The following is a 20,300-nucleotide window of genomic DNA, read 5'->3' as shown; positions in this document are numbered from 1 at the left end:
CATAGTCTGACCTGAGACCGCTCCGATACCAAATGTAAGCTCCTGAGTTTGGACTTCCCGGGAGGTCACCCAGCCCAATACTATTCAAACCCAAGGACACTTAACCCCAAGTATCCTAAGACCCTTAACCAATTGGAAAAGGGGGTGCACTCTTATTCATGGGCCCTTTCCCTCTATATTTGAACCCCATGGATCGTCTCTCAAATCGTTCTCTTTGGTTGTTTATAATGTTATTATTATTTTTGACTACTTGACTCATTAGGTGGAAGTTAGTGCTCTTGCTACATCTACAACTACTGTTAAATACTTCTTCCTTAATTGAGTAGCATTCCTATCCAAAGCATATTCTTTTGGATAATGGTCCTACATTTATGGTTGAGGCATTTCACATTTTGATGTCTCAGTTAGGGATATGCCACACTTTTATGAGTGTTTATCACATAGTTAGATAGTTTGGTGGAACGGCTCGTTCAGACTTTCAAATGGATGATTGCAAAGTTTGTGAAATTTCAGCATTCAGATTGGGATGGTTATTTGCCGTCTTTTTAGTATGCATATATCACAGGGGTGCAGAATTTTATTGGTGCTTCACCATATAAACTTTTATTTGGTCATATTCCAATACTAACAACGGGGTTGGGTTTACTATGGCTAGGTCATGGGATCAGTATTTGACTAGCATTCTTCCACTTGTTTGAGCAAAGTTTACCAAACATTTAGGCTGCATATAAGTGGGATAACAATGGTGCTACAACTCCCATCATTGTCCACCTACGGAATACAAAGTGGATGATTTAGTGTTAGTCTGTTTTCCCCATCTAGTATGTGGTTTATCTAAAGGGCTCCTTGCTCAGTGGAAAGGACCATATCAGATACTGCAGCAAGTTCGATTACAAGTTTAAGGTTCGACATGATGTCCAGTAGACTGACCCTCCAGAAATTGTGCATATGCAGTGGGTTGAAATGCTTCCTATAAAGGGATTAGGAACAACTGGCACCACCTATAGATCCACAAATGCCTTCTCCTGATGTTCCTCTAGATCCCGGCCCATCCATGAGAGAACCTTGACAGTCTTCCATCATTTCGAGAGGAGGGGATGATATGAAATTCTATGCCATATACTAATATTAGTAGTGGGATTTTTAGTTGTTGGATTGGTTTCAATCTAGACCACTCACTCCTATAAATAAACTAAGGTTTTGAACTAATTGATATGCATATTTTCTGTATTCTCTTTCCATATTCCATGCACTCATAACTGAAAACTATATTATCATTATTTTTCAAATTTTTAAAATATTATTTACAGGAAAATCATGGTCACTTATTCTTGCCAAAGAAACTGGATTATATATCTCTGATCTCTCTTTTTATTGGGTTGATGTGGTGATCCATGAATCTGGCTGTTCCACACTTTTTGTTTTTTGTAACTGAAGAAAAAACCAATGTAAGAAACGCAAAAGGTAGCCTCCAAAGGATTTACCAGCTGAGAAAGCACACAGTTGGCAAGATTGGCTTATTCAACATTATTCATTGCAAGCTAAAGAGCTGTGGTATCACGTGCAGAGAAGCTTGTCACAATGGAAAGTTTTAATAAGAACACAGCCCTCAAAGAACAAGCTTTTATGTCATCCCTGCATGTATGGCTGACCCATCAACTTATGGCTCCTCACTTGCATTTACTCCTCCCCAGCGGCGACAGAGAAAAACAAAGGAATATAGTTTTCCCTGTGCAGGAAAAGTGAGAGAGAAGGGAGTGTGAGCAAGATGAGCTCAATCTACCTTTCATGTCCTTCTCTCTTCCCTTTTGCCACGTATGCATGGTGTGCCCTTAGGCATTGGATAGCGGCAGAAGTATCTCTGAACTCTACGGCTTCTAGCACAGCGAAAAACCTCCTTTGCAATTTCCTATATAAAGCTCGATCACATTGATGAGCCTGCCTTCCGTGAAAACCCATTATCCTGGTTCTCTGAAGTAACGAAAAAATAAAAGAAAGAAAAGAATAAACATGTGTGCGTTTGCAGAACTAATCAGCAAGCATGTCAACATCGACTACTGTGTAGAATCCTCCGAGGATCACACATGAAATCCCAGTTCCATTAGCACGGCTCTTTGTTTCACCGGGACAGAAGGTTAGCCTAGTATGAAAGAGAGGAAGACAGAGTTTAAGTGAGGATCGATACTCAAAGCTGACTTGAAAACATACGGGCTTGCATCTATTTTCTAGGTGCTGTTTGTACTTTGTAGAGGAAGAGAGGACGAGTTAGTTGAGCTGAGAGGCAACATGGTAAAGATTTACATGGATAGCAGGCAAACATAGGTTCTCTCCCTCTGCCTTCTTTTTGAGACGCACACATAAACCGTCCTAACCGAATTTACGCGTGTTTACATCCAAACCATCCAAAAGAAAAATAATTTTGATGGTATAACTTGCACTTATTGTGCTTAGGGTTCATTGGGATATGCAGTTTTTGCTAACAATGTGCAGGAAAGAAATAGCTCCCTCTCCGCCATAGAGTACTTAACAATCCTGAGAGCTGGGAGTATGGGGAAAAGCCAAACAGGAGTTTTCCTGTCTAGGAACACTTTACAAGGCAGATTATAGTCAATGCTGAAACCTGCCAGTTTTCAGCATGCTGAAGACACTAACACTGCAGTCCCAGTACGCATTTGGCTGTGTTTCTCGAACAAGTATAACTTTTTATTTTAGGTTTCTGAAGATCTAAGAAAGAGGTTTTCAAACGGGAAACATGAACACGTGCGAGATTCAAGAAAGCGTAAGGACACTGCTCAAACCTCAACAGCAAACCAGCTCCAAACAACAGGGTTGCAGTCGGGATATGGTCTTCACTTCAATTTCCGGAAAGGAAGGCCGGCATACGACATGGAACTCACAGACAAGGACATATGCGCTCTCAACGATGCTAAGTACTTCACATATAAAGCTCTTCCGAGGAGCAAGCGTCCATTTGCGCTCAAAGGTTTGGGAGAACTGTGGCTGATGGTAACTCCCTACAACTAAAATGCAGATTTTTCTCTCATACGTGAAATTTTTGGACTTGCTGATGTCTTGGCACGTATGGAATCATCAGAGGTAGCAGTTCGTTCCTCATACTTCTGCTGACAAGGATGGTCTTTTTCACAGGTCCGCCTTACAGACGTCTTGCGTGCATATGATACAGTCTTACAAAGACATGGATTGGTAGGTGTACAGAGTGTACAGATGTGTACAGATTCTACGTAATTCTTCTTCTTCTCCAGGATCCTACCGAGGACACTTTCTACTATAGAATGCTTTTAAAACTTAGTCTAAGGCCCGAACATGATTGGTGGAACAAGCTTAACAAAGAGATATTGGTAACTATATGTGTGTGATATTTTTAATTAGTGTATATTCTGCAGAGAAACGATCTGCTTTTAAAAGTGAATGGCTTTCACAGTCATAAGGTGCTTCTATTTTATTGGCTTCAATGGCGTTGCCACCATAAACAACAGTTCCATCGTGGTTATAGACACCTCCGATTGTGTAACACACTCCACACACTGCAGGGAGAACCTATGCAATGCCGTGACTCGCTAAACATTGGCGTGACAATGCCTCAGAATGCAAGCAATGGACGCGACTTTAAGCAACACATGAGTAACCTTAGTGATGTATGCTAAAATTCTGTAACACAGGCCCTAATATACTTCTTTATTTCAGAATGGAGTTCCTGAAAGTAATCTTCCAGTCCTTGAAAAAAAATCTAAACAAAATGGTTTTGCAGCCAATCAGAACAATTCTGCATTCGAGCGAGCATTTAGCCTTTGGCAGAGGTTCTTATTCAAATCCATTTCATTCTGTTCTATCCTTAATTTATTTTTGCGATTATAGCAGATTAGTTTTTCAACTGAAAAGATCCAAGGCAAATTATAATAAAAATATACGGCTGTGGGAGCGTGCTGTGTGCTTCCACGAGAAGCGTTCATTATTGAACTCATTCCAACATTGGCAGCGTCATCTATCTGGAACTCTAGAATGCGCTACGTTTTGGCACAGGAGGTACGTGTGGGACATTGTTGAATTTTCTTAAATTTGACGTTCAGGCATTTTTTGGTGCACTTCATGGAAAAATGGAGAAAGCATGTTGATTGGACTTTTGAGCTTATGGATCTTAGCAAAGAATTCAGCAAGAGACGGCTTATTCATACATATTTTTTAAACTGGAAAAGTTTCATTAATATGATAAATGTGAGTGTGCATAAAAATACCGAAACATTGGATTTAAGCTTGTTTTGCTGGTAGGAGCTAGGAGTGGACGCTGTAAAACATCAGGCATTTAAATCCTGGAGACACAAAGTTAGAAAAATTTTGGAAATCCATGGGCCAGCTGTTAACCTGGTAGGAAGCTCTTCTTTTTAGCAATTAAATTTGCATCATTATTTTGGATTCAGAACTTTCATAGAGCTTTATCTTTGAGCAAGAGATATCTGAGTGCCTGGCGTCAGAGGTACGCGAGAGCTATAGAGGTTGTGGCTTTCTGAGGTAGTCAGGATTTATATTGACAGGCTTTTCGTAAACATAAACTTGGGTAATTTTACCTTGAAACTTCAAGCAATGCGCAAGCGCCTGACATTGACTGGTAGCCAACCATCAAATTAGAAAACAATTGATGCTGCTGAACATTTCAGGATGGCACATTTATGCACGAGCGAAAGCGACTCACAATGCGACGGTTGTTCTTTGCTGGCAAAAGTGGAAAAACCGGCGCCAACACTTCATTTTACACACTTGGAAGGTTTGTAGTCCATCGCTTTAAAGAGGAAATGCTCATTCTATATGTGCAGAGATGGATGTGCTACAGCATTCAGCTGCATCATGCAAAGACAAAGGCATATGATTGGAGAAAAATGTCGTCCCAACTGAAAGCGCTTCGATTTTGGTCGATTTGGTGCCAGGGGCAACAGTCGCTGAGAAAATGCCGCATGCTGCACTTGTTAACCCATAAAAAACGATCATTTTATGCGTGGAGAGAATGGCATTCACATCAAAATCTAAAGAAAGTGCTTGCTGTCTCCAGGTTTCCCACGTGTACTAGCTGTAACATTGAACTCACTTGAAACATTTTTCAGCATTAGACATTTCTTCTTCTGGCATTGCAAAAGGGCTTTACATCGGTGGAAGGACTGGACTTCTAAATCTTTAGCCAGGAAGCAGGCATGTATTTTAAAGTCATATGGATTTTAATGTCCTGTTCTTATACAGAATTCTATCATTATGAATCGATTTCATATGGAGAAGAGGAAGGTTTTGGTCTGGCAAAACTGGCTTCGAAAATTCAATAATGAGGTTAGCTTTTTGGACAGTAGAAAAATCAGATCCGACCATTTTTTTTTTGCAGCTGATTATTTCTCAGTTTTGTTCGCATAGAAAAAACAAAAGCGCGAAATTTCTTATAAGAATTTTATCGGAGCACACTGTGGTACGTGACGATGTTTTGCAATGTAATTTCAATCCCTCCCTCTTGTTAGTTATCACAGGACAAAAGGGAGAAATTACGTGCAGCTTACGATTACTGGCAGCTGAAGGTCCTTAAGGATACATTTAATTACTGGATAAAGTATTGTAAGAACATAGAGCCACCGAGGTATTGTCAGGGTATACGTCTATAAATAATTTATTAATTATTTATCCTGTAGAAATGACACTATTGTTTCTACTCGCGATTTTTTTTATGCGCTCGTGGTGCACAGCCAGAAAAGGTCCAAGTATAGATTCCTCGAAGTAGGACACATGCAGAACATGGTTCAGACATTTTTAAGAAAGTGGAGGAAGTCCACATGTGCAAGACATTCTGAAAAACTGCTTGTTGCTCAGGTATAATTTTATGTTTCCCATGCACAAAGTTTAGGCCGTTGCAGGTTCAGGAAGGATTGCAAAAGCACCCCGACAATTGGAACACTGCTGGGGTTCTTCTACGCTGCTGGACATGCCACTCAACATTTGCGATTTTTGAAATATGGAGGCACTGGTATAAAATGAAAGCCTGGCAAAGAGAAAATAACCTACTTGCATTGAATCACCTTTCAAGAAAACTGTTACTAAAGAGTTTTCTTAACTTTCGAACCGCTGCTTACTTTGCAAGAAAACACAATTTTTGCAAGCTTGCTAAAACGCTACGGTTGCAAGGTAAGAATGTCATATCACTTTTCTGCCATTGAGATCTAGTTTGTTTCACTGACAGTCAAGGCGATGCATCATATGACACATCTTTGCAGAGAGAAAAAACACTTCAAAAAAATATATGTCCAGGGAATGCTCCACTTTGAAAGTAAGCTGTACAACTTAGTGTGGATTGGATGGCAAACATTTGTAGCTGGTGTCAAGGTGATATTCCTTAGATTTCCTAGCATTGTTAACAGAGCCTCTATATTGCTTAGGATCTGGCTTTGGCAAATGAAAAGGCACATTCGCACTATAGACTTTTGAATTTTCAGAAGGCATTCTTTGGATGGCTACATGTGGTAAGAAGCTGGCCGTTTCTTGATACTTACTGCTACTTTGACTTCGGTTTAGCTGAAGGACAACAGAGTTAAGCTTCAACAGTTAACAGGTTTAAAAATCCGCATTGAATATTCGTGCCTTCAAACAGCAATTCATTTTTGGCTTTTGTTTACAAAGGAAAGGAATGTTCAAGAGAAAAATGGTAGGCGACAAAAAACATTAGCAAATATTTGACATGTGTCGTGCGCCTTTCTCAGTTGCATTCCTCCAGCAACGTCAAAACAGGACACAGCTTTTTAAAACTTTTCATATCTGGGTGTCTAACACTCACAAGAAAAAGGTGGGTGGTCTTAAACCGCTTTCCTAGATCATTTGTCTGATCTTAACTTCACTAGTGTTTAAGAGTGGCATCTGAAATTCGTAGGCGTTCCCTTTTGAAGCATTTTCATGCTACCTGGAAATCGTTTGTTACAAGAATGAAAAGGAAAAGATTAGCGGAAGAAATGGTATTTCCCTTGAATTTTTTTATAAAAAAAAAAAACAAAAAACCATTATGTTTGCTGATTCCAGATAAAAAAGCGTGCGTTTTACAAGTTCGCAAGGAACGCGTTTCTTGCATGGCAGGATATCACCCGAATGGTAAGTTTCCAAGGCAGTAGATATTATTAACATTTTAAACTTCAAGGCGAAACATGTCCGGGCAAAACAAGCCATGGCTACTTCAAAGCTTCGATATGAGCAGGTTGGAATTGGGGCAGGAACTTGCCAATGGTTCTAATATCTGTTTTAGCTCCTCCATACATTTGCGAGATGGCGCCGGCTAGTGAGCCACAGCGTTTTCCTAAAGAAGGTTCTCACTTATTTCATGCAACGGAGAAAGCGGAAACAATACGTTAAATGGTAAAGTGGGTGGGAAGTGCTATACCTGGGTGTAACAAATCATGATGTTTAGGTTTGATGCAACTAAATGCTCAAAGAAGCTGCAACTTGTGCAGCTAGCAGTTGCAAGCAAAAGGAAGAATTACGCGGCCCGCTTGACACTGAGACATTGGGAGTGTGTAACACATAAGCATCTGTTATGCAAGAGACAAATGGAAAAAGCTTGTGACTTTCGAAGACGGTTCATTTTGAGAACTGTGGCTAGAAAGCTTTTGGAATGGAAGACAGGGCAGCAGCAAAAACGAAATCTTTATGCCGACGCTAGAGACAAGTTGCGCAAGACTTGTAAGAGGCTAGTTTTCAACGCATGGTCAATGGAAGCCTACATGTCGTCCGAAGAAAAAGTAACCATGACACAGTTGAAGCACCTACATGAGCAACGTTTGTTGTTACGGACTCTGAGATCGTTCCACCAACTTACAGAGGAGCATTGGCATATCAAAAGACAAGTGAGCGACTCCATGCGTTGTTTCTCAAACGAACACGTCACTGACAGGTGCTAAAAGCATTTGAGACGCATAAGGAAAGCAAAAAAGCTGCAACAGCGGCATTCTGGCATCGTCAACGTCTTTCGAGCATTATTTTGAAGGTAAAAAGGACATTAAGTTTCACAGTGAACCATGTCCACAAGCTGATATGCAGGGATGGTATTCACACAGTGCTATTATGAAAAAACTTCGAGAGCGCGATTGGGCATTTAAACGGAGGTCTTCACAGCGAACATTGAGCACCTGGAAGCTGGGTTTTCGTGGCAGGTAAACACATGCATAGTTTGGCTACGCTAAACTCTTGAATTCCATTCAGGAAGGACTTAAGAAGTGTGGAATCCCATGTCTCATACTATCATCGAGTGATGGTCAAAAAGAGTTATTTTCCTTTCTGGCAAGCATGTACCAAGAAATCACGCTATCAGTCACAGTGCCTTGTTTACCGATGTTTTAAGGTAAGAGAAAACACTCTGTGAACTAACTTAAGTTTATATATCTTCAGAAATGGATAGATCATTCAGAACAAGGAGCATTCTGGAGATGTAAGCAAAAACAAGTCACCTTTATCATCCTGCAGTCTTTGGAGAAGCGAATTATATGGGCGTGGCATGGCCTTGTTAGAGGGATTGCAGTTCGCCGAGAAGAGCATTATCAGCAAAGGCTAATTCAACGTGAGGCGATGGGAATGGCAAGTCGGACGTAAGTGGTCACAGTCCTTTCTACGATTCAATGTTTTTTTTTTTATCGTGCAGGGAACGGAGGCAGAAAACTGAGCTTTTGCATGGAATACTTCTGGTTTGGAAATGCAAAACGCAGCTTAGCAGGACCGCGATGGCTCTGTTGAACAAATGGAAGGTGCAGTTGAAGCGCTATATTTGGTCACATTGGCAAGCGCTGGTCACACAATCTCGAACATTCAGGCATGTCAAGTGGAAATGGATGCTGACAGTAAAAAGAAATTCATTTGTGCGGTGGAGAAGAGCCAGCTGGTCAAGAATTAAAGCAAATCAAAAGTACGAGTTTGAGGCGGCTAAAGTCGCGGAGAGCAGATGCTTGAAGAAAGCTTGGCTCCAGTGGAAAGCACTGTTGCGGTATAATCACGAGCGAGTTCGAGTCTTGAAGGAGTGCCTGGAGTTAATCCAAGCTGGTCAATTCTGGGAGACCATACGTGAGATAATGAATGCCTGGGGAGACTACGCAAATCAAAGGTCTGTTAAGTGATACGATTTTGTTTGCTGGCCTAAAAAACCTGTTATCTTTTGTTTTTTTAAGAAACAAGCGAAGGGAAAGACTCTGGTCTGCTGAGGCAGCGTATAAGAAACATAAGCTCATAGATTACTTTTCCGCATGGCGTCACTACACAAGGGCTTCCATCGACTCGGCAGCAAAATTACGAGGAAGCATCCAGGTTTATAATAACAGGAACATCAATCCTACGGATTTAAGGAAAAATGAGCACCAGCTCCACTCTGAAATGCCTCCTTCTGAGAGGCACTACAGGCAGAGCATGAGTGCCTATCAACGTCAACATGCTGCACAGCAGCAATTGATTATTCAGGAGTTGAAGCACAGTGAGGAGGATAACGGCGGTGGTAACGTTGCTCGTTCTCAGGATCAACAACAGGTTGTAAACACAGCAACTTCAGACAATGGTGCTGAATCTTGTGGGAGTAGCGGCAAAGAAAGCACTGTCACACTCAACGTTGCAACAACAAGACACATGAGTTTGGAAAGGGGTGTCTACGATGGAGTCGTTGCGACCGAAGGATGGCCATACGAACTGCCGAATGGTGGAGTTGCGTGGATTCGGTGCATGGTGGAGCATCACAACTGGAAAGAAACTTAAGCCGTACTCGCCAAAGTTAATAAAATGGCAAATGCCATGTAGTTGCTAGCCATGTTTAATCTGCTGTGTTCTTCTTTCTTTTTTTCTCTCTCTCTCCCTCTTCACGTTTGCTGTTTAGGTGGTTTCGAGCGGGTGTTGTTGCTGGGCATGTTGGTGGGCAGAAGGCTGATGTTCTTGAGTGGGAGCAGCAGTAATGCTAAGGTTGGGGCTCCCTAGAAAAGAAGCCCTACAGCATTGGCAAAACCAGTCGCCCCTAGGAACTGAAACTCCCAGACCCACGCAATAAGTATGTGCTGCCGAATCACACAAATCACACAAGAGGAGAAGGCCCTCGTCACCAATCTCTTGGCATTGAACGCACACAATGTTTGCATACGGGTCGCTTAGATCCCGGACTTCTTCGTCCGAGGGCTCATAGACCTGGAGTCCAAAGTTAGAATCGCGCTGGTGGATCATGAAAGCCAAGTACCTGATCGCGCATAGGCACATGAATGGTTCGGCTTCGGCTGGCGGGCTGTCCAGGATGAGTGGACCTTACAATCGTCATGAATCTCTGCTTACACATCGGGCATCGAGACTCCAGCTTTGACCACTCCACAATACACCCAAAACAAAAGAAATGGTCACAACAATCCAGCTTCCCCCTCTCTCTATCGTCCGTAAAGCAAATCCCACACGCTGATGCCCCCGCTGTGGCGGACGTCGGCTCGTCCTCCTTGTTGCTGGTTGCTACCTCGACGCGCTTCTTAATTGCCCCAAGGCCACTGTCGCTGCAGATCATTTCGCCCTTACAAATCGTTTTCCCCTTACGCTTCCCGCAAACCCTGCTGCGCTTCCGGGCACGCTTCTTGTGCGGCCTCTTCTTCCTCCTCATCCTCCTGTGTATTAGGGCTTGGCAAGAGGCGCGACTTCAAATGTTTAAATGTTTGGCGCCACGTCAAGAGGCACACGGCTCCGTACGGCATCGTACAAGGGAATTGTATTTTCATGGGGACGACGACTAGGCTGAACGTTATTTATGCTGGTGGTGCTGCTGCGGAGTCTCCGTCCGGGGTAGCTTCGTCTGTCTTGGGAGCCTCTGTAGCTGGAGGAGTCGGCAGCGGCGGCGGAGAGTGTGCGCAGTGCTCGCATTCTGTCTTCTTCTCGGGTTCTGGTGGTCTCATGGGGTCATTCCGCACCAGAAACTCACCCAAGTACCCAACCGGGTTGGGAGGCCTGAAAAACTCCACTTGTAACAAGGCATATATGTATGTATACAAACCTATCCACAATCAAGCTTTGCATCCCTTGCATGAGCAAGGGCACAACATTATCCTCCTGTAAAGGTGGAAACGCAGCAGGTGAAAATGAAGGGGGCTTTCGTGCTCTCTTACCTACCAGGTAATTCCGAACCGGGACCGCCCTGACGAGCAGCCTGACACGAACATTTGCGGCGTCGTCGTCTCCCGCCATGGCGATTGGCGACGCCCTCCAAAAGTAAGACTCCGCGTGTCAAGCGCTTGTGGTTGACTCGTCAAACGGCCACGACCCTTGCCCCGGTGGAATATTCGCTTCTCTTAGGTCGGGCTTCCAGGCCGCCCTGCCTGCGGCCATGGAGATCGTGACGGGCGACAGGTACTTGGACATGCTGGCGCGCTTCGTGGAGGAGAACGTCGCGGCGCTGCTGGACGGGAGCCGGGTGCTCAAGCTCAACCCGCTGGGCCTGCACTACCTCCAGGCGCGGCTGGATTCGCTGCAGGAGCTGGAGCAGCTGCACACGGCGGCGCCCGTGGACTACCTGCGCGCTTACATCGCGGACCTTGGCGACCACCGGGCTCTAGAGCTGCTCCGCCGTGTCCTTGGGCTGCTGGCCAGTGTCAAGGTCGTGTCGCTTGTGCAATCCCCTGCTCGGGATCCCACGCCCATCAATCTGCTGCCGTTCGAGAGGCTGCGGTCGCTGGAGCTCCGGGGCTGCGACTTGTCCACCTCCGCCGCCAGGGGCCTCCTCCACCTCCGCCCCCACCTGGAGAAGCTCATCTGCCACAACTCCACGGTAAGTGGACCACATTGCCTTTTGCCACCTTGAATCCTTGATGCCCTTTAGGGGACCTAGGATGCTCTGCGCCATGTCCTGGCCGAGCGGATGGTGGACATTGGCAGCGCGCAGTCGTGGAGCCGCCTCGCCTCCGTCTCGTGCGCCTGCAACGCGCTGCCCGTCATGGACGACTCGTTGCACTTGCTACCAGCTGTGGAGGTGCTCGACCTCCGCAGGAACAGGCTGACGCACGTCCTCAACCTTGGCAGCTGCAAGCAGATCAAGTTTCTAGACCTGGGCTTCAACTGGATCCAGTCCGTGTCCAGGCTAGACCAGGTTTGATGTCACACGCTTGGCTTCCCTGACCAACTTCCTTGACCACGCAGGTGTCCTCCTCTCTCACCACTCTTATCCTCAGGTTCAACGCGCTCTCCATTACCAGGGGCATCGACACCCTTGTCCTACTCCGCCATCTCGACATCTCGCACAACACCATCTCCAACTTTGGCGAGCTGGAGAGGTTTGGAGGCTTGCGCTTCCTTTCGTCGCTCTGCCTCCAAGGGAATCCCGTCACCTACGCTCGTGACTATCGGGAGAAAGTGTTCAGCTTCTTTCCGGACCCTGGCAAGGTATGTGCAGCCGCTACAAAATCCGGACGCTCTTGACGTGCCTCACTCAGCTCTGTTTGGACGGCCGCTGCCTGTCGAGGATCGAGGAATGGAAAGTACACAAGCTGTCTCGCAATAGATGCAAGCCGGACGGTGCCTTTGGCTTGTACGCTCCTGCTCTGAAACCTGTGGTGCCACACGAAGCTGCGGTGTCCAGAGGCAAGGTACGTCGTGTAGCACTATACGTAACGAGTAGAGGCTTGAACGAGGGTGGTGGCTCGCAGAAGAAAAGCTCCCGGCTTGCGGTCATCGCCAACGAGGACGGTGTTTCGACGCGTGCAGAGCAGGCACTGGATGCAACTGCAGCAGCCATGAGCCCAGACACGCAAGCGGCGGAGGCCAGGCTACACCGCCTGGTGACGCGTGCGCAGGCTCTGAAGAAGGACAAGCAAACCATGTGGCTGGCCGATGTGTCCGACCTGTTTGTAATGGAGGAGGGCAGCAGCCAGGCCGAGCCCGCAACGAGGAACGATAGCTTCCAGAGGGTGAAGCACGGCAGCAGACGAAAGAGAAGAGGTGGCGGCTTGGTGTCAGCGCGGGCGGCAGCAGGGCGCGGGGAGGTGGCCACCTCCAACAAAGTGCTCAACAAGCTCATAAACAAGCAAGCGTCGCCCACCTCTCGAACGTCCCCGCCGCATTTCAACAGGGGCGTGTTGGAGCGGCGGCACAAGCTCTTGCAAGTGAGCCTCGGCCAGCCCACTGTGGAAACCTCCGACTCGTCGACAAGCACGAGCGACCAAGACGCCTCCGTTGACGATGCCGCTCCCGCTGCGGCTCCGGCGGCCGCTGCTCACCATCATGTGCTGGGTGGTGACGACGACGAGAGCTGCTTCTCAAATGCGATGTGGGTTGGCTCGTCGGCATCACGAGACGGCGGTGGAGACGGCGAGAGCAGCGAGCTGCAATCGCAAGAGGTGGACAAGCTCAAGATGTCAAGGCAGGCGTGGCGGGTTGCTCCGGTGGCCGCCTCCCCAGAGTTGTAACTTGCTTGGATTGAGAGTGTAATGACACAAGTGGAAGTGGGCATAGCATAGCCTAGGGTTTTGTTTCTTGTCGGCCATGACGGAGCAGCGGGAGGAGGGGAGCTGGGGATGGGGGTCGTGGGGCTTTGCAGCTCTTGCGGATCTGCACAAGGCAGCGGAAGGCATCTCCAAGAATGTGAGTGCGAGTCAAGCTCGGATTTGGTGGATCCATGTGTGTGTGCTGCAGGCCGTCGAGGCAGCCAAAGGAGCGGCCAAGGGCATGGCTGATTTGCAGTCGACGCTGGCTGAATCGCTCACGGACAAAGCCGAGGAGACTAGTGCCAAGGATGCGCAAGGCGCAGACGAAGATTCTCCCAGCGACAAGCTACGCAGGGATGCGCTCAAGAGGCTGGAGGGTGCCAGTAGGGATTCCAGCATCGGCCACGTACGTACACTCCCATGGCTGGGTGAATCTAGCACTAACTAGCCCCGCGATGTGCCAGGGTCTCAAGGTCTTGGACTCTTCCATGGAGAACTTGGCGTCCGAGGCATACCAGGCTTTGGGAAATGCCTGGAAAGGAGGGATGAGCTTTGTCCACAGGTATGCAAACGTGCACGCCTTTGCTCACACTTCCACCATCATCTACTCAGGATTGAGAGCTCGGCCGAAGTGTTTGCGGGTAGCGTTCACAGCGAGGGCCTGAGCGCCAAGGCAAGTGCTCTTGCTCCCAAGCTCATCCAGGTAGGAGCTCAAGTTTGTTGGGCGTCGTAAACTTGTCTAGATTGTAGAGCGGCAGGGAGTTGACCGCCAAGAGTCTCAAGGCTTTGGAGTTCGTGGGGAAGGAGACTCTGGATATTCTGGCGCTCGACGGCGTTGGGGACCAAGCAGAAAACCGACAGAATGCAGCAGAAGATGCAAGTTTTGACCACTGCTTCTACATTTACGGGGGTCCAGAACATCTCGAGGTAAGCAAGTGGCTCTCCTCCGTCTGATGGAGAGATGCGCTGCATTCAGGAACTGGAGGCTCTTTCCAGTCACTACGCACTGGTCTGCAACCGAGCAAAATCAAAAATGTCTACGGAAGAGCGCGCTGCTTTCGACGAGCTCTGCAAGCAGGTTCCTCGCGTGTTGAGTCTTGGAGATGGTGGTGACTGCTCCGCCGATGGTGATAAAGGTAAGAAAATTGGAGCAGAATCGCTGCTAGATGGAAGTGAGGTGAAGTCACTACGTGAAGCTGGTGTCAGTAAAGCTGCGGAAATGGCGACTAGGTATGCTTGTTGGCTTTTGTCTCTCACATGTACGCATGGTCGCCTCTAAAATGCTAGCTTTACCACCACACTCGAAGGATTGGCTGTCAGTGAGGTTATACAGAAGACGTGGGATCGCATAGAAGCGATCAAAGCAGAAGGCGTCCACGTAAGGCCTTTGTTCTTTTCTCTTGCCGTTCAAGCTCTAGAGCTTTGGATTTTGTGCAGAGACTATCGGAGCTGTGCGCCGTTTGCATGTCGCACCTCGTGCTATTGAGCAGGTCCCTCCGGGAAGGCAACTCAGAGGAATCAGGAGCGAAAGAAAGCGATGGCCGCGAGTTTGAATGGCCCAAGGACTGCTTAAGCAAAGCTCTTGTGGTCAGGAGCCGGGCGCTCAATATGGTTACTGATATGGAAGCAATTTCAGACAGCTTTGTAACGGGTAAGCCTTTACGAGCAATTTTCCGGTTATATAGAGCAGCGGCTGTGTAGGCATTGGGGACGTTGTAGCAGCGTTTCAGGCTGCCAAGAAGAAAGTGATCGAGGAGCAAGCTCCCGCCTCTGCGAGGTACCAGTCTATTGAGGACAAGGCTCGCGCGCTGTGCTGTGACCTTCAGAGCGATGGAAGTGCTGCCGTCGGGAAGTTGCAACACGGTCTTGAGCAGCTTATGTTCGTCCTCGTCTCAACGGCTGTCAGGAATTGATGTGTTAAAAACAAGGAATGTGAATATTCTTCGCATTAAAAGGTGGTGCCACGCCCGTTGCCGCTTGGGGCTTACCAATGGCTCCAAAGAAGAAGGCGCCCGCGTTTTACACCGGTCAGGATGACCTGCTAGCGTACAGAGTCAAGGTGAAAGAGCGCACGTTGTTCAAACTACATTTCTGATCAACTCTTGCGTTGCAGCCGAGTGATTTGCTGACAACACCGCTAGGGCTGACTGCAGCTGTTCTGGGTGTCAAGTATTTCCACCCTTTCGTCTAAACCCTGGTCCAGTGTCGCGAAATGGCTCGGTCGGTCGGTCCATTGACTGGTCGTTGGTCAGGAGGTGCACAATGTGATGCGTACTCGGGAGGTGCTCGCTGTAAATTCTTCTCGTTCTTTTGCAGGTATGCCAAAAAGGATGATCCAGAATCAAGCAATCTGTGGGTGGAGCACCGGTGCGAATATCAGTCGCCTATTGAGGAGCAACTCTACGAACAAGAGTAGTAAATTCACTCCTTGCTAAGTAAGGCGTGTATTCAGGCTGTTTTTTGCCCAGGTACGCTCGTTGCCCACAAGGAGCAAACATCTGGAGGGACGTATTGACGCTCGACAAGGTGAGAAAGAAAGAAAGAGCGAGTACTTGAGACATAGTTTAATATTGCGGCTTTGACTCAGATTGTCCAAGAGGATGAAGAGGAGAGAGCTTTAGTGCAAGAGCTCAACCGCCAATACCAGGAGCAACTAGCAGCCGAGGTGGCCAAGAAAAGCAAGAAGAAGAAACTACCCGAACCTGCTGCCGATGCAGCTCAACCTCCCGACCCAGCTGCAGCCGCCACGCCTCAGCTTGTGGCACCCCCTGTATCATAGCACTCAGAGAGATGATGGCTTGGCACTGAGTGCTTCGAGTGGCTTGGATGGCATATGCTTAACAAACTTGTCTCCCTTCTACTGCTTCCTTGGCATGAAAACTGCATTGTAAACATTCACCCAATATTGTGCCTCCTGGAAAATCTACACCGCGAGAGCCAAGAGAATTGAATCAAAATCTTTACGACCTTGCGGTCCTGAAAACAAGATGAGGTTAGGAGACAGCGTGATGTAGCTCTCATACACCTCCAATTCCCGTGGCCTCATTCGTTTTCCCCTCGCCCTAACAGTAAAAGGAAATTGCTATATGAGCTTCTTGTGAAACGACTAACTTTTAGGCTGATGACGGAGCTGCATAATACCATGCGCTATTGCCAACGTTGTCGTCTAGAAGAGGACAGAAGAAATGGCAAACCTTCCTTCCTTCCTTCCCTTCTTGTATCCTTGGACATACGAGGCAACCTGTAGAAAAAGAATGGTAAGTGAAACCTATCATATGGAAGCGAACCTTGAGCATGTCGATAGTGTTCAGTCCCAGCAGATGAGCCTTAAATCGCATCTCTTCTTGTGAAACATCAAGGACTTTTAGAGGTTAACTTCTACACAGGCAAGAAAGATCCATCTCAATATAAGTCTTGTTCTATTGCATTTATAACTATTACATTTTCTCTCTCAGGAGGACGATGTCAATGTATCTCCATAGCTCGGTCCTGCGGCACATGAGGTGCAGGGGACAACACGGCTGTGGGGATCCAGGTCCGTTGGGATGTAGATAGGGGTTCTGGTGTGAGAGGCTTTTAGCCATGCTAGATGGGCGGTATAGTGTATGATGGGGTCCAGGCCTTGTGGGAAGCATGCAATTGAGCTCACTTTGATGGAATCCAGGTCAAAGTATCAGTAGTGATGGCGGAGTGGTGGAGATTTACACTAGCAGCAGTAAGGCTATCCTCCGAGGGGGAAGCTAGAAAGGCTGGAGGAGTGGTAGAAAGCATGGGTACTGTGGCGACTAGAAGGAGGTTTGTTGGAGATAGTGCCCCCTAGAGTTGATCTTGCAAACTGCACAAAGGGGGGATTTTGTTATGATCCAGCGCAAAAAGATAGAGATCTAGTCACCCTAGACTATATTACGCCACCTCTTGAGGTTCCTCACCACCCGAGCTACCTCAAAAACTCCATTACGCTGCCGCTCCACTGTGAGCCCTAGGGTAGGTTTTGTCCCTTACCTTAACATGCCTTAATATACCCTTGAGTCTCCTTTTGACTGACGTTAACCACGTGGTCAAAATTGGTGCCTAACAATTCTTCCCCCCTAACAAAGTCTTTGTCCCAAGAACAAGTTGTATTGGTAATCACCTTTTTTAGGGAACCCTACTCAAGCTCCTGGTTCATCTTCCACAGCCGTATACATCAAGGAGGCATTGGGCTTGTCACTCTGAGATAGTACACCTTTCAACTGGCTGACATAAAATACTGAATGAATTTTCACCTTAGCTGGCAGTTGCACCCGATAAATCATTTTACCAATATGCTCTAACACTTCATATGAACTAGTATATCGATGAGAAAGTTTATCACTCTTCCTTGTCCGTAAAGGCACTAAAGTGTTCCACCACTTATTTGATGGAAAGATCATTCACACGAAGACAAGATCACCCACCTTATATTCCTAGAATTAGCAATGCTCATTAGCAAATCTTTTTGCTCTATCCTGAGTTGCTTGCAAATTCTATTTGCACACTACCAGAATCTCATCAAGTTTTGTGGCCAGATCAATTGCCTCTGAATCAAGCTTATCTTGAAAGTCCTTACTCAAATGCAATCTCAACTCCACCATTGTTTAGGGATGCCTTCCAAACATGGCAAAGTAAGGACTTAGCTTGATTCTACTGTGTTGGCTATTGTTGTAAGTAAATTTTACCAACGGAAGATATAAATCCCACTATTCTTACCTTTGACCAACACTACAACATAGCATATCCTCCACCACCTGATTCACACGCTCGGTTTGCCCATCTGTCTGAGGATGATCTCCACTCGAGAGTTTCAAAGTCACTTGTATAGCTTTTGCAAAGCTCTTCCAAAATCCACTTGTGAACTTTGAATCTCAATCACTAATGATGTCCTCTGGCAAACCCAAATCAGGAAAAACCTTCTCCAAGTAGACCGCAGCTAAGTCTTAGGTAGTGACAGTCTTACGAAGAGCTAATAACTGCACATACTTCGTCAACGAATCCACTATGACTCATACTTGCTTCTTTTGCCTCTGTGTCCATGGCAAATGAGTGATGAAGTCCAAGACTCGGACTTGGTCTTGGTCCCGGTTTCGGACTCGGACTCAGTCTTGGTCTTGGTTTCAGGTCCATCTTGGACTCCATCTCGGGTCTATCTCAGACTCCATATCAGGTCTATCTCGGACTCCATTTCGGACTCCATCTCGGGTCCATCTCAGACTCCATTTCGGGTCCATCTTAGATTCCATCTTGGACACTTTCATGTGTCATATATTGGTCCTTTTGTGTCCCTTTTTTGGAGACTCACTTATTGATTATTTCATGCTCGTTCCTCGAGTCCTTCATTGGGAGTTTCACTCCCACTCTCGACTTTTCAAGTTGGAGCTTTTAGTCCAAATGTGTTACGCTCATTTAGCTTTTGCCTCCACCACTACCATGTGGCACCCTTTTGGCTCCCCTTTGGAGCCTAGGGATTTTGTGTCTCACAATTAAATTCTATAGAGTAATAATATTCCACGAAGCAAGAGTTACTTTCCATTATTCATGCTTTACAAATATAGAGGCATTTGTAAGCGATTAATTTTTCCATTTTGCTTTAGTCACTTAACCACACCTCCAACCACTTGGGCCTTGTGTAAGCGATTAAATTTTACATTCTACTTTAGTCACTTAACCACACCTCCAACCACTTGGAGGAGTCTCACTCGCAACCTCCATAAGTCCTATTCCGGACTTGGGGCTGGCTAGCCCCGAGAATGGCATCTCTACCACTCAACTTTTGCACTTGGTCCAAGTGCTCCACATGTCCAATCCCATGACCGACACTCAACGGTACCACCAACATAGCAGCCTATTATGCTAAGGCCCTGCCCAATCACCTTGGCCGCACTGGTGGTCCAATACCATCTGCATCATAGTCCTGTCCCTTTGAGACTGGGCCATCCATCCATGAGTGGTCATCCCAGATCCACTCCTTAGCATCCTTAGAATGCCCATAGACAAGGGGAACAGCTTTCCCCAATATCCTTCTTTCAGTCCCCACCAAGTCCTGTCCTATCCATGGTCGTGTTTCACCACCACTGCCACTAGATCAAGGCCCACAGGCCGAACCACTAAGTCCTATTGTCCTCTTGGACTTCCTCACCATGTGACCGTATCTTTAGTCACTACCTTAGAGGACTACTCCTCTTCCTTTCCACAGTTTGGGACATTAGGACAATATTTTGGAACACTGTGGCCCTACGCGAGCCTCATAGGTACTCTCCCCACTTTCCACCTTTTGGTGCTCTAGCCATGGGCTTAAAGTGAGGTTCCATTGAGCCATACAAGGTATCCAAGTAGGTAGTGCCACCCACACTTGGATTGGGATCATCAACCATTCGATCTCCCAGGGGAACTAGAGCCAGCTTTTGAACACTTCACCAAGCTACCCCGTTTGTCAGTCCATGTTCACTCTAGCTTTGGACTTCCCAGTGGTTATCCCATCACCCAACACCTGGGTACGACCTTTCTGGGCCAAACTAGCCTTTTCTGGCCAAATTGGCTCCACTGAAGTCCTACTATACTTTTGGAGCTCACCAAACCCCCTAGGGTTTGGGAGACGAACACTTTGGGCTTTCACCCTTGGACTTGGTTTCGGCCTCGGCCTTGGTCTCGGTCCTGGTCCCAGTCTTAGTCTCGGTCTCGGTCTTGGTCTCAACCTCCATCTTGGGTCCTTTTCGGACTCCATCTCGGACTCCATCTCGGGTCTATCTCAGACTCCATTTCGGGTCCATCTCGAACTCCATCTTGGGTCCATCTCGGACTCCATCTTGGGTCCATCTCGGACTCCATCTTAGGTCCATCTCG

At 46.8% G+C, this 20,300-nt stretch overlaps 4 protein-coding genes across 7 annotated transcripts; 3 read left to right on the top strand and 1 right to left on the bottom strand.

Annotated features, from left to right (window-relative positions):
* Window positions 1-10,655: 10,655 nt before the first annotated feature.
* Window positions 10,656-11,883, bottom strand: LOC112345134 (set1 complex component sdc1-like). 4 transcript variants are annotated; one of them, XR_002991958.1, is made up of 3 exons: window positions 11,133-11,181; window positions 11,021-11,076; window positions 10,656-10,974 (listed from the first exon to the last, which is right to left on the bottom strand). XR_002991958.1 is itself a non-coding variant. In XM_024671263.1 (3 exons), the coding sequence occupies exons 1-3, from the start codon at window positions 11,209-11,211 to the stop codon at window positions 10,776-10,778; spliced, it is 330 nt and encodes a 109-aa protein (XP_024527031.1). In that variant the 5' UTR covers window positions 11,212-11,883; the 3' UTR covers window positions 10,661-10,775. The 4 variants fall into 4 exon arrangements, 2 of the variants coding, with proteins under 2 accessions (XP_024527030.1, XP_024527031.1); XM_024671263.1 differs by having other exon boundaries at window positions 10,661-10,974; window positions 11,137-11,883; XR_002991957.1 differs by having other exon boundaries at window positions 10,656-11,076.
* On the top strand, window positions 11,343-13,472 carry LOC112345132. Its single transcript, XM_024671260.1, has 5 exons — window positions 11,343-11,791; window positions 11,852-12,109; window positions 12,160-12,402; window positions 12,453-12,605; window positions 12,666-13,472. Exons 1-5 carry the CDS (start codon window positions 11,351-11,353, stop codon window positions 13,422-13,424), a joined length of 1,854 nt encoding a protein of 617 aa, XP_024527028.1. The 5' UTR covers window positions 11,343-11,350; the 3' UTR covers window positions 13,425-13,472.
* LOC9652375 lies at window positions 13,403-15,396 on the top strand. The gene is made up of 9 exons (XM_002966556.2): window positions 13,403-13,599; window positions 13,651-13,848; window positions 13,907-14,004; window positions 14,055-14,145; window positions 14,193-14,369; window positions 14,419-14,672; window positions 14,730-14,820; window positions 14,880-15,093; window positions 15,144-15,396. The coding sequence occupies exons 1-9, from the start codon at window positions 13,501-13,503 to the stop codon at window positions 15,353-15,355; spliced, it is 1,434 nt and encodes a 477-aa protein (XP_002966602.1). The 5' UTR covers window positions 13,403-13,500; the 3' UTR covers window positions 15,356-15,396.
* A 233-nt stretch (window positions 15,397-15,629) lies between these two features.
* On the top strand, window positions 15,630-16,408 carry LOC112345133. Its single transcript, XM_024671261.1, has 3 exons — window positions 15,630-15,854; window positions 15,911-15,968; window positions 16,030-16,408. Exons 1-3 carry the CDS (start codon window positions 15,655-15,657, stop codon window positions 16,219-16,221), a joined length of 450 nt encoding a protein of 149 aa, XP_024527029.1. The 5' UTR covers window positions 15,630-15,654; the 3' UTR covers window positions 16,222-16,408.
* The last annotated feature ends 3,892 nt before the right edge of the window (window positions 16,409-20,300 follow it).

The sequence above is a fragment of the Selaginella moellendorffii genome, unplaced genomic scaffold (genome assembly GCF_000143415.4).
Source record: "Selaginella moellendorffii unplaced genomic scaffold, v1.0 SELMOscaffold_7, whole genome shotgun sequence".
Taxonomy (NCBI): domain Eukaryota; kingdom Viridiplantae; phylum Streptophyta; class Lycopodiopsida; order Selaginellales; family Selaginellaceae; genus Selaginella; species Selaginella moellendorffii.
This window is presented reverse-complemented; position numbering and strand designations above follow the sequence as displayed.

Bases quoted from the DNA above. Each gene is read 5' to 3' on its own strand.
- LOC112345134 (XM_024671262.1), bottom strand. From the start codon at position 11,211: ATGGCGGGAGACGACGACGCCGCAAATGTTCGTGTCAGGCTGCTCGTC. The intron at 10,975-11,020 runs GTTTGTATACAT...GGAGTTTTTCAG, and splicing joins CAAAGCTTGATTGTGGATAG to GCCTCCCAACCCGGTTGGGT.
- LOC112345132 (XM_024671260.1), top strand. From the start codon at position 11,351: ATGGAGATCGTGACGGGCGACAGGTACTTGGACATGCTGGCGCGCTTC. The intron at 12,110-12,159 runs GTTTGATGTCAC...TTGACCACGCAG, and splicing joins CCGTGTCCAGGCTAGACCAG to GTGTCCTCCTCTCTCACCAC. The intron at 12,606-12,665 runs GTACGTCGTGTA...GGTGGCTCGCAG, and splicing joins CTGCGGTGTCCAGAGGCAAG to AAGAAAAGCTCCCGGCTTGC.
- LOC9652375 (XM_002966556.2), top strand. From the start codon at position 13,501: ATGACGGAGCAGCGGGAGGAGGGGAGCTGGGGATGGGGGTCGTGGGGC. The intron at 14,146-14,192 runs GTAGGAGCTCAA...TCTAGATTGTAG, and splicing joins TTGCTCCCAAGCTCATCCAG to AGCGGCAGGGAGTTGACCGC. The intron at 15,094-15,143 runs GTAAGCCTTTAC...GCGGCTGTGTAG, and splicing joins TTCAGACAGCTTTGTAACGG to GCATTGGGGACGTTGTAGCA.
- LOC112345133 (XM_024671261.1), top strand. From the start codon at position 15,655: ATGGCTCGGTCGGTCGGTCCATTGACTGGTCGTTGGTCAGGAGGTGCA. The intron at 15,855-15,910 runs GTAGTAAATTCA...TTTTTTGCCCAG, and splicing joins GAGCAACTCTACGAACAAGA to GTACGCTCGTTGCCCACAAG. The intron at 15,969-16,029 runs GTGAGAAAGAAA...GCTTTGACTCAG, and splicing joins ACGTATTGACGCTCGACAAG to ATTGTCCAAGAGGATGAAGA.